This window comes from Microplitis mediator, chromosome 10, assembly GCF_029852145.1.
Source record: "Microplitis mediator isolate UGA2020A chromosome 10, iyMicMedi2.1, whole genome shotgun sequence".
Lineage (NCBI taxonomy): Eukaryota > Metazoa > Arthropoda > Insecta > Hymenoptera > Braconidae > Microplitis > Microplitis mediator.
In genome coordinates, this window is record NC_079978.1 from 8,083,576 (window position 1) to 8,096,169 (window position 12,594).

Here is a 12,594-nt window from a genome sequence, read left to right on the forward strand (position 1 = left end):
TAATAGCAACATAATATATCACATAAATCTTCTTCATAAGATAAGTGTCACTCATCTCACGTGTTTACTTATTTGGAGAGTCAGTTCTATCAGCAATCTAATAATAGGAAGGGAAAACCAGTCTTCCGTCAGTGGATCGAGTTTACAGAAGACCATCATTCAATTCAATAAATCTCATCGAATCACTACGATACGGATTACGTAGCACTAATTTTTTTCTTTTACCAAGATGTTTATTTATTTATCAAGTATTTTTATGATCATTGCAATGTGTAATTGTCAAGACATTTATTTTCCAACTGACGAAGAGACGTCGCACATTAGTGGAAATATAGCTACGGTATGTAATGTTAAATCTATCAGTAGTAAAATAATTAATTAAAATTAATTAATTTTTTTTTTTTATATTCAATAGGTAACAGAACGAATACCAGTTTATATTCCGGACAAATGTCCAGAGAATATGTTACTTTATCCAGGAGCTGGTAATAAAAGTGTGTGGATCTGTGATTGTAGACCTAGATTTCTTTACTTTCCATTGAGTCACAGGTGTCATGAAGCCTACAGACAAGGCCCGTGTGATAAAGGCGAGTATGTTGTACTGCCTTCAGACGACGTTGTACCAAAGTGCAAAGTTAATCCTTGCGGTGAAGATGGTTTAGTCAATTATAATGGAGTTTGTTATTATTTACGAACTAAAGGCGGTCCTTGTGCACCTGATGGAGTACTTGGTGTTAATGAAACTACTTATGAAATTCAATGTATATCGACAGATGCTGCGCCGTTTGTTATCATAAATGTGCCGCAAATTTCTTGCCCTCCTGGCAGTCGCAGAAATTCTCTCGGTGTTTGCAAAAAACCTCTTTAATCTAAACACTACTCATTAATATATATAACAGGGTGACCGAAAAAAATCGATTTTTTTTTTTTTTTCCAAGTTTCATATGAAAATTTGTTGGTTTCAGAACTCTCCAAAAATCAGCTCAATAAAAATTTTTTAAGAGGTCGCTCACAAATTTTTAAAATTCAAAAAATGATTGAAATTCGGATTTTTTTTCTAATTTTTTCCTTTCTCGTGACAGCAATAGTTTATATCTGTAAAATAATATACTGAAAATTTCAACTCGAAATTTAAATAATTTACCGAAGCTCAAGAACTTTGAACGTTTCCGAGTGCTCTCTTTTGACGTTTTCGAGCGATCCTTGAATGTTAATATTAAAGCATCTCAATTTTTTCACCATCAATTTATATCATGATAAATAAAAATAGAACCCGACACAGAAAAAATGAGTTATTTACTTACTTTTTATATTTTAATTCTCTTTTTAGGTTCTTACTGTTATTCAAATCATACTCAATTTTATTGTTTAAGACTGTCTAGTATATTTTCGGTTACGCAAAAGTTACATTTTAGTGAAGTGATAATAATTGAGTTATAAAAAAATTCAAAAATTAATTCGAAGTATTAGTTACATATTACGAGTTAATATTCAAAATTCTTGAACGACGCTTAAAAATCTACATTTTGGACTAAAATTTTCAGCATGGTATTGATTTTACAGATGGAAATTATTTCTGCCAGAAAGAAAAAATTTAAAAAAAAATCCGAATGTGAATCATTTTTGGAATTGCCAAATTTTTCGAGCGACCACTTAAAAATTTTGTATTGAGCTGATTTTTGGAGAGGGTTCTTAAAACATTAAGCTAACAAATTTTCATATGAGACTCGAAATAAAAAAAAGTTGGTTTTTTGAGTCACCTTAATATTATATATTTTATATAAATTTGTTTATTTTTTTTAACATGTTATTGATTATTATTTATAATATTTATTTAGCCAATAAAAATTTATATTTATATAAAACAAAAATATATTTTTATTTATAATTTTAATTAACTTAAACAATAAAATATTTTTTTTTTTAACATATATATATATACATAAATATTGTGAATTAATTAGTGAGTTTAATTAAATAATTGGTAAGATATTTTTTATGATATGTACATTACTTTTCTTTTTTCCAACTGGCTCATAATTATTTTGAATATAAAATTTAACAAATTCTTATGATAGAAATGTCTAATACTGACTACAAACTATAGATTATGTTTAATATTAAACATATGTATTAACTTATATTAAAAATTATGTTTATATCAGTATTGAAAAAATTTTTCCAACAAATAAAATTGTCCGAGAGTATATTTAATACATTATTTTTTTAGATCCTGAAGCTGACAGACAATTAATAATTTTCGGATTTTTTTTCCAACAAATCAATTACAAAAAAAAAAAACAAAAAAAAAAAAAATGAAAATATGCACATGTAGAAAATTAAAAAAACTACAAGTGTAATTTTTTCAAATGTTTTTTTTTATAATTTATCGTTTTAAAAAGCTTCTAAAAATTATTTCATGTCAGCTAACTTCAGTATCATTCTTTTTTTGGAGCTAGTTTTAAAAATAATAAATTAATTTATTTCGTACGGTTGGCTTATACTCGTGCCTTCAATTAATCTTTGTCTCTCTCTAAACATAGAAACTTTCATGTTTTCAAGCTGATGATATTTAAGTAATTTTAAAACAGCAAATACTGACAGACCGACCCAGACAGAGAGACTGCTCCAAGCACCAAATTGTGCGACACCTAATTCAATATAAAATCCCGACGTATTGATGTTGTCTTTTTTATCAATATCATTACCAGCTGCTAGATCACAAGATGGAAATCTTTTGGACATGCATTGACACCAAGTCATAAAACCAAGAGTTATAAATGTTGCAGCAATAAGAGTTACAGCTGCTAAAAATATTGAACTGACTACATCAACAAAAGCTGATAAAAATGAACTGTCTTCTCCATGATACATTAACATTGAAAGACGATATATCTGTACCAAAGATGTTATCAGAAGCATTAACCCTACGAATATTGTATAGTTGCAGTAAATTTGTGATCCCCAGTTGACAACTAATTGCCCGTCTGTTTCCTGCCAAACTCCAGTTGAGAACAGAAGACAATGACCTCTAGATAAACAAAACAACATAAATGTTACCAATGAGTAATTTATTTATTTATTAGTATAGCAAGTGAGTAAAAAAAATACTTGAATTCATCCTGATGAAGACTCATAGGAACAATTATACATAATGACAGTATTGAAGCAACGACATATCCGGCAACTTGACTTATCAACAAAACGTTTGTCAAAGCCATGATTAAAAAATTTTTTTTTTGTCGACTGATACTTCCAGATGAGTAATAAATAAACGTCACAATATATTTATTGAAGATTCACAATGAAATTCACTTTTTACAAAACTGCACCAAAACAAATAAAACATTTGATTTTAATTTATTTTAAAATTAAAGTTCATTATTAACTTGAGTATTTATACCAACAAAAAAAAATTTTAAACGGTATAAACAAATACAGTATTTCGTAGATTTTTAAATGCGTGTGAAATTATAATCTTGATTTCATTGTCTATATCTCTCTCTGACATGTCAAAAATACTTATACGAATGAATCAAGAGTAGAATGTATCATTAAAGATCGATTATTTATGTAATCGACTTTTAATGTCGAAAGTTCGATTAGTGTTTCAAACTATTCGAGAGATCGATTCTTTAAGTCCGAATCCAAGATGGTACAATCGCACGCGCGCTATTGGCTGAAATAAACAACCCCTGTCACTGCCGCGGGAAATATTCGAATTTTTGAATGACAAGCACTTGTGGCATTGTTTTGACAGGTGCGATAAATTCGTTCTGGTGACATTTTTTGTCATTTTTTAAGAATTTTTATGAGCTTTCGATTAAAAAGTAAAAAAGTTTGAAACTGAGCCTCTGTTTAAAACATTATCATTTAATTATAAGGAGTTTAAGCCTGCTGAGCGCGGTTTTAAATATTTCAATTAATTAGTAACTGATAATCCGTTTTAATTAATTAATTCGTTTTGATCAATACATATTTCCTGCTTAAAATTACTAATTCAATCAGAAAAAGGTTGAATTTTCCGTGGACTATAATTCAATTTATCTCAGAATGAATTTGAATTTCGTTATGTTTTAAGATAATTCGAATTTTTAACCAAAGTTTATTAATTTAAAAATTTTACGAATTCGACTATTTTTTTTTTAGTAGAACCTGATTATTTAGTCAGTGAATTTAAGAAAAATTATTATTTTATCCATTTTTCAAACATGAATAAAAAAACTCTAAAATTGAACCGAGTCGAATCAAATTAATTTATTTAATCAATTTATTTATCATTAATAAATATTCAGGTAATATTACTTATAATAACCAACATAATAATTTTTTTTCTTAATTAAAAAAATGAAAACAGTTTTCTTTTCAGTACTGGCGGCCATGTTGAACTTCAAGTAGTATTTTTCCAATTTATCTATAATCGATAGAAATCAAATTTTCGTCAAAAATAATATAATAAAAGTGCATATAACAATTATTCACAAATTTCTTCATATCAAAAATATGAATTCAATAAAATACATATTAATGAGTGTCTTTTTTGAACAGTATTACAAATTACATTAAAATATTTACTTTCATAAATCGGAATCAAAATTACAGTGATTATGAACGTTCCAAAAAAGTTAGGTTAAGTTTCATCATCAAAACAGAACAATTTTTATGTTGTTTTTTTTTGCAATAATGAAGATCAAAAATAGAAAATCTTTTAACAATATTTTTAACGAACATGATTGAACATAATTTAGATTTGGTTTTAAGTGTTATTAAAAAATGAATTTCATGTGTGATTTATAAAAATAAAATAAAAATAAATACAAGTGTAAAAAATATTTATTGAAAAAAGATGGAAATGAAAAAGGGTAAAATAGACTTTGTAAATGGACCCTGTCCAATAATACCACGTAAACTTCCAGTTCAAAATATTATATTACGTTTACGACGTCGTGAAATAATTGGCTGTCAGTATCCAGGTACTCAAGTACTAACGAAACGTAAGTTTTATCAAAACGTTTTTCCAAATTATACTGTTTTGAATGCCGAAAAACCACCGTGTTTTTTGCGTAAGTTCAGTCCTGATGGCAAATATCTTCTGGCATTTAGTGCTGATCTAACGTCAATTGAAATTTATAAGTACCAAGGTCCTTCAGCAGCAGCTGAATTGCTTGTTGGCTGCAAAGGTGAATTTATTGGTCACAAGAATGACAATGCAAGTTTTCATATACGCAATAATATTTTTCATAAATTTTTCAAGAAGAAACGGGTAATTAATATAATCGACAGCGATGAACGTCTTAATAGAGAGTGTTGTTTATTTACTGATGACAGTAGATATGTAATTGTTGGTTCAGTTCGACATATTTCTGATGAATTGAGGCCACACTTCTATCAGATTTATTCCAACAACGAAGCACTTGCACCTACTCCAATTTCCCCACTTGAAGATTATTGCATTTATCTCGTTGATATTAAAACTGGACAATTTTGTGATTATAGACGTTTTGTAGCCGACAAAATTTATTTATCTTACAATCAAGGAGTTTATTTGTATAAAGAAATTTTGGCCGTTCTGTCTGTTCAACATCAAACAATTCATATATTTCAAGTTATCGATGGGTTGTTTGTTGATATCAGAAAAATAGGAAGATTTTGTTTAGAAGATGAAAGTTATATAGTCGCATCAACTGCATATCCAGATATTAATACAAGACCATTCAAAGATAAAACAACAAATACTTTGAAACATAAATTATTAGCACATTTATATAAACGAGCTGCTAATGTCAGTAAAACAACAGGTAGTCCATATGAATTGCGACGTTTTTATCAATGCTTTGAAAAATTAAATTCACTACGAATGTCGAAGATGCAATTATTAGATAGGAAACATATATTGATACGTTACGTTAGTGAAGATATAGCAACTCTACAAATAATTGAACCGCAAGTCTATTCCGCGCTGTTCGTTGTCTATGATATGGTATCTGCTAAAATTATAGACGCTTATGACAATAACTCATCACATATGCGAACATTATTTGAAAAGTTTAATGATTCTTTTCGAAATGCAGATACTCCGTACATGCGCTCACCTCTGAATAATATTTACCACCGACTGATTCATCAACGATATAAGCTGCCAACTAAAAGACTCTTATCCCAACTACCAATTAGTGCTCAGTCTTATTCAAGCTCACCGTATCTCGATTTATCTTTGTTTTATTATGATGAAAAAATAGTGCAGATGATAGACAGGCCTACATCTTGTGTTGGAAGTCCTGTACGATTTTATGCAAGAGATTCAGAGCTTTTGAGGTTTTGTATGCGTTTTGGAATTCTGGGAGAGAGAACAACTCCTGTGTATGCACGAAGACTTGTCGCATTAGCTTTTCATCCGACTGATCCATTTGCTATATCGGTTCAACTTGTCAATACTGAATACATAACAAGTTTTCACTTCCGGCATGTTTGATACTTGATATGTAGTAATTGTTATTATTTTATGTAATTATTAATTACGAATCGAAAAGAAATATTTTTAAATATAATTATGTGAATATTTAATAGATGTTACGTGATTAATAAATTTTTTATGTATTTTGATAAAAATATTTTTGAAAATTTAAATTGATGTTTATGAAAGATAATTTTAATTATACCATTTTATTGATAAAATTTATCATATGATTATTAAAAATTACAAAATTTTTATTAATTTTAAAATTTATGATACTGAATTTGTCCGAAGTCTAATAATTTTTGAAATTTTTTAAAAAATGATAAAGTGTAAGAAAAAAACAATATTTTAAGTAATTGCACTTGCAGTTTTATTAATTTTCTACATGTGCATATTTTCAGTTTTTTTTTTAAATTTATTTTTTGAAAAAAGAAAAAAAAAATGTGAAAATTGCTAATTGTCTATTAGCTTCAGAATCATTAAAATTTATGTAATGAATACTTATGAAATACGAAAAATAAATAAAAATAAAAATGTTTATAGAAATGTCAAGTATAATAAAAGTAATTATTTTTGTAAAATATAACTGAATAAATTTCTTTGTACTTTTAAGTATAAATTATTTTTAATAACCTCATAAGACCACTTGTTTCTTATCTTTAATTTATATATAAAATTATTTTTTTTTTCACATATTTTTAGAACTTACCTATGACTCCAGGATCATTTTTGATTTTTTCTATTGATATTTGATATCAAGATCAAGAAGTTCACATCGTGATAACAAGTAAAGTTACCTTTTCTTTTGTAATGCCATACATATTGTGACATTTTCAAGTTGCTCTGAGTTACTTTGGCTGTAATTTAAATTATGATACTTTTCACAACGATAAATTATAAAAAAAAAATATTTGAAAAAATTGCACTTATAGTTTTTAAAATTTTCTCATGTTCATATTTTTGTTTTTTTCATTCTTGTAAACAACTTGGTGCAAAAAAAATTCGTAAATTTTTAATTGTCTGCTAACTTCAGAATCATATTTAAATTATTTAAAGATGGCGCTATTAGTTATTTCTTAATACTGCGCCGTAGAGTTGCGCAGTCACCAAATAATTCTTCCCTCGCTGTCGTTAGTAAGCTGCTGCTGTCGTTCCTCGTAAAAAAATTAAAAACTCATATTTAAAGTATATTATTAATACATTTTTATGTCTAAATAATTTCTTGATACTATTTAGTTCAAATTGATGAATAAATTTCAAGTCAGCTGCCTCATAATTCATAAGAAAATGGTAAGACAAAAATGCGTATCTCTTTGTTGAAAATAAATACCGCCACTTATGAGATTTATTTTATTAATTAAAGATTCAATGATTTAAGTCAATTAATTAACTCAATGACTTAGATTAATTATTTTTTTGATTTTTAAATCAATAACTGATATTTTTACTTCATATTATCTTTTTAGTTTGATTCTATACATTTTGTTATAAAAAATTTTGTCTCCTAAAAACGCGTAGTTTTAATTTTGTCCGCTACGGCAAAGTGGCGCGACAATTCAGTATTTGAATTTAAGGACGCCATTTTAATTCCAACATAAATTTGTTGCCTGTTAACTGAACAAAGCCCCCCCCCCTGGCTTTTTATTTATTTAAATTCATTTAATTATTAATTAACAATCAATTTAACCTTAGTTATCAATTTCGAATATCTATTGATCTCAAATCATTACATAAGTAATCAGATTAGAAAAACTATCGAAATATAATTTTTTTTTTACATTTAAGCCAAGTGCTTTCTGGAGTTGACAGTAGCAGCAATTTTTTCGGTGTTATAAATTTTCGGTATCTACGTGTTTTCATAAAAATATGTTATTTTAAAGTGATATAAATATGTAGTTTCTGTTTTAAGTATAAGTACTATTTTTAAAGTGTTTTAAATTTTTAGTGTTTTAAATGTTTTCAGTGAAAGTTATTTTTTTTAAGTGATATAAAAATTCAATTTTTGTGTTGAGTACAAGTATTAATTTTCAGTGTCATAAATTATCGATAGTTTCAGTGTTTTCAGTGTTATTTTTTTTTAAGTGCTATAAATATTTATGATACTAAAATCAGCAGATTTATTATATTTTTTATTACATTTTTTTTTATTAATATTGAATTTATTGATTCAATTATACAAAAGTTTCTTGTCCCTGCTGCTTTTATTATCATAAATATTCAGTTATTGTATCAAGTGTAAGTGTTGTACTTTTGGTGTTAAAAGTGATTGGTGACTTTAGTGCATTGAGTAAAAGTTATTATTTAAAAGTGATGTAAATTGGTTTTTGTCAAAGTTAAAGTATTATTTTAAAGTGTTATAAATTTTTAATAGTTTTGTTGAGTGTTAGCGTAATTAAATCAAGTGTTTTGAGTGTAAAACTTTTAATTTCGTGCTACAGCTCCAGCCTCTGAATTAGCAATTTCAATAAATCATCAGAACGTGAGTATTGATTACAATAAACAATTTATTTTTTCTTATTCTTAATGAACAAGTATTTTATTTTACATAACATTACGTTTCATTTTTTTTACAATGACATTTTATACATTTTAAAATTACTGATTACGCTCATAAAAGTAATCAACAGTTTTTAAAAACAACAATAATAATAATGATAATAATTATTATTATTATTATACAAAAATATTAAAAAATTAACCCTGCGTTTGTGTACTGGGTCTTTGGAGAAACAGTTAATTTAAAAAAAAATTACGAGTGTGAATGTAGCAGACATCAGGGAAATTTAAAGTTATAAATAATTAAAGAAATAATATTTATAAAAAATGCATTTATTAATTTAGAAATTCTTTAAATACTCATTTCCTCAAAATTTTATTTTATTAATTATTTGCTCTATTTATTAATAATTTAACTTTGTCTAATGTCTGCTACATTCACACTCTCAAAAAATTCCGTTTTTTCGATTATTTTACAATTTTTGTTGACAATACAATTATAAACTTTTGACTTTGGCAACTTCTGGTCCATGTATTAGACACTTCAAGAAGTAATCCGAAATTTTTTTCCGACTTTTTGAAAGCCAAAAAATTTTGAAAACTTTACTGTGCCCTAAAAGATCTAGTGTACATATCGTGTCTCGAAAAATATAGGGTACACCCTCAGGGTTAAATATGGCTAGAACTTAAAAATAGTGACATTGATATTTCACATTGATAATATACCCGCAGTAGGTTCTGACGCTCCCTTTATCGTGATTCCTTACATGCGTAAAAAAAATAAACATGTCAGTCTTATAACCTTCGAGTAATAGTTTGTTTATTTTTTAAAATCTAAACAATGAAATCAGCTGTCAATTATTTAAAAAACATATTAACACAACAAGTAAGAAACAAGTTTTTGTGTTACGTATTTTTATAAATTATCTATTTTTACAATCTATTTAAAAATAGTAATGGATACATACGATAATTTTCTTCAAAAACATCAAACGCAGCTTGAACTGTCAGGTATTCCAGAAATTTATTGGCCAACGTTGTTTAAAAAATTGAGTGATAATATTTTTGACGCGGGTCTTGTTTTTGAAATCGCTAAAATTGATTACACTGATGAAGTCAAGACCCCACAGGATCCGGGTTACAAATTATTTGTAGCAGCTGAAGAGGGTTTAGCATGCAATGATCCAAGTAATATTTATTTAATTGATCATGCTTGGCTGTATGATGTCAATTTTGCACATCGTCATTTGTCTCAAATTCCTGGTCTATTAGATCGCTTGTGCAACCTGATGTCCTACGATGGGAATGAAGAAGATGAAAATGATAGAATAAATTTCGTTCTCAAAGAAATGTGGAGATACAATCAATTTTATACATTAAACCAAGGAACGGTTGAGGAACGTCTACCACTTTGGTATATAATGGACGAAGTTGGATCAGCAATAAATCACAGTGATGATCCTAATTTCCGTACCGTTCCTTTTCTGTATTTAAATGAAAATGCAACTTACACTTTGTTGTTTCCTATCAAGAATACTGAATTTAATGAAGAGGTAACTCGAGATTTTGTTGAAAATCAAACAAATGATCCAGAAAAGAGACGAGCTTTACTTCTGCCCTGGGTTGATCATGATTTTACTGATAGAAGTTTCACTCAAATTGAACCAGATGAACAGTATTTTTTATCTGGTCGTATCCCTGAAATTTTACCTCAAATCAATGAGTCAGTGAATGGCCAAAATGGTGAGAGCAAAAAAGATAAATTAAAAGTCTTTAGTCAGTATGATATTGTCAGCCAGTATCTAACAGATCCGGCCTTTGAAATTGTTGATAATGAACAAGAAGCTGATGTACTTTGGTTGGTTGTTCATTTTAAAGATTATGAAAAACTAAGCCAAGAATCTCCTTACACTTTCATCAATCAATTTCCGTATGAGCATGTTTTGACTACTAAAGATTTATTGTCTATTGTCTGTCGAAGGAAAGCTGCTGATAATTTATATAATCCAGAGACGTTAGAAACTTATCCTTCGTGGTTGCCGACTACTTACAATTTAAGTACTGAGCTGATTGAATTCGTATCGTATTTTCAAAATCGTCAAGCTAGAGATTTAGACAACCACTGGATTTGCAAGCCGTGGAATTTAGCAAGAGGATTGGATATTCATGTAACAAATAATTTATTTCATATTTTACGTTTACCGAGCACTGGACCTAAAATCGCACAAAAATATATTTCATCTCCGGTTTTATATCCAAGACCTGGTGTAGGAAATGTTAAATTTGATGTCAGGTATGTCGTGTTATTAAAATCTGTTAAACCATTGATGGTTTACGCGTATTCAAATTTTTTTTTACGGTTCGCTAACAAAGCATTTGCTCTGGACAATTTCCATGACTACGAGCAACATTTCACGGTAATGAATTACTCTGAAGAAGCTGAACTTTATCATGTCAAGTGTGCTGATTTTGTTGTCGAGTGGAATAAAGTTCATCCGGATGATGAATGGAAAAATAACGTTGAGATTAACATTTTTAAAGTTATTAAAGAAGCTTTGGAAGCTGCTGCTGATGCTCCGTTGGGTAAAGGGGTTGCTGCTAATCAGCAAAGCCGAGCTCTGTATGCTGTTGATTTAATGTTGGAGTGGAAAAATAATGAAATTAATCCTGTTCTACTGGAATTTAATTTCTCACCTGACAATAAACGCGCATGTGAATATTATCCGGATTTTTATAATAATGTTTTCAAATTTTTGTTCCTAGACATTGATGATACGAATGATTTCGTGGAACTATAATTTAATTTAATTTGGTTTTAGTATTTTATTAAATTTATATTCGTGTATTTTTCCATAATTAAAGGGATATCAAACTATGCAATTAAAAGGCAAATTTAATTTACATTTTACTACCTAACACATTGTAAGCTTTATGGTTGCTCAAGTGATTCAGCTATTTTTAAAGTGATGTATGACTATAAACATAAATGTGTGAATGTACGCATACGTCAGGATGGCATTTATTGTCTGGATATAAATTATTAGAACTTATCTTCTCTGTTTATTATCATGTTAACAGGCTAACTTTACTTTTTATTTTCTTATTTTAATGATTGATGATGAAAACATTTGCCCTTTATAACATAATTAAAAAAAAAAAATATTTTTTTATTGTATATCTAATTTTTAAACAAACATATTTTTACTCCGAAATTAATTCCGTGTGAAGGCCGGTCGTAAACACGGAGGATACAGACATAAATCGTCTGCCGTAATACAGAAATGTATTAAGACAGAATTCTACCTCGAGGGTGCGAAAAAAAAGTTATTTTTTATGAATTTTTAATGAGATTATGAACAAAGATGTAGAGTATACATGTAGAGTTTGTTAGGCTTAATAAATACACCATTGAAATACATTCAAAAAAAATGTCTAATATATTTTATATACTTTTAACATACAAAAACATTATTCGAATACAACGCCTCGATTAGTAGATGGGTCTAAACTTGGTGTGAAAATTTCAAAAATGGACAATCCGAAACAGAAAATTTTTGAATTTTTAGACTCAATATATCACTATCAATCGGCTGAACTAGGGTGTCCATTGTAAATCCTAGTTCAGCTGGTTGATAGTGATA

At 27.9% G+C, this 12,594-nt stretch overlaps 4 protein-coding genes across 4 annotated transcripts; 3 read left to right on the plus strand and 1 right to left on the minus strand.

Moving 5' to 3' along the window:
• Positions 1-211: 211 nt before the first annotated feature.
• On the minus strand, positions 212-3,523 carry LOC130675985 (transmembrane protein 179). Its single transcript, XM_057481929.1, has 2 exons — positions 3,112-3,523; positions 212-3,031 (listed from the first exon to the last, which is right to left on the minus strand). Exons 1-2 carry the CDS (start codon positions 3,219-3,221, stop codon positions 2,476-2,478), a joined length of 666 nt encoding a protein of 221 aa, XP_057337912.1. The 5' UTR covers positions 3,222-3,523; the 3' UTR covers positions 212-2,475.
• Positions 269-868, plus strand: LOC130675788 (uncharacterized). Its single transcript, XM_057481638.1, has 2 exons — positions 269-340; positions 416-868. Exons 1-2 carry the CDS (start codon positions 269-271, stop codon positions 866-868), a joined length of 525 nt encoding a protein of 174 aa, XP_057337621.1.
• Positions 3,524-4,565: 1,042 nt separating the features above from the next.
• Positions 4,566-6,767, plus strand: LOC130675517 (DET1 homolog). Its single transcript, XM_057481256.1, has one exon. It carries the CDS (start codon positions 4,847-4,849, stop codon positions 6,470-6,472), a length of 1,626 nt encoding a protein of 541 aa, XP_057337239.1. The 5' UTR covers positions 4,566-4,846; the 3' UTR covers positions 6,473-6,767.
• A 2,966-nt stretch (positions 6,768-9,733) lies between these two features.
• Positions 9,734-12,500, plus strand: LOC130675320 (tubulin--tyrosine ligase-like protein 12). Its single transcript, XM_057480899.1, has one exon. It carries the CDS (start codon positions 9,910-9,912, stop codon positions 11,749-11,751), a length of 1,842 nt encoding a protein of 613 aa, XP_057336882.1. The 5' UTR covers positions 9,734-9,909; the 3' UTR covers positions 11,752-12,500.
• The last annotated feature ends 94 nt before the right edge of the window (positions 12,501-12,594 follow it).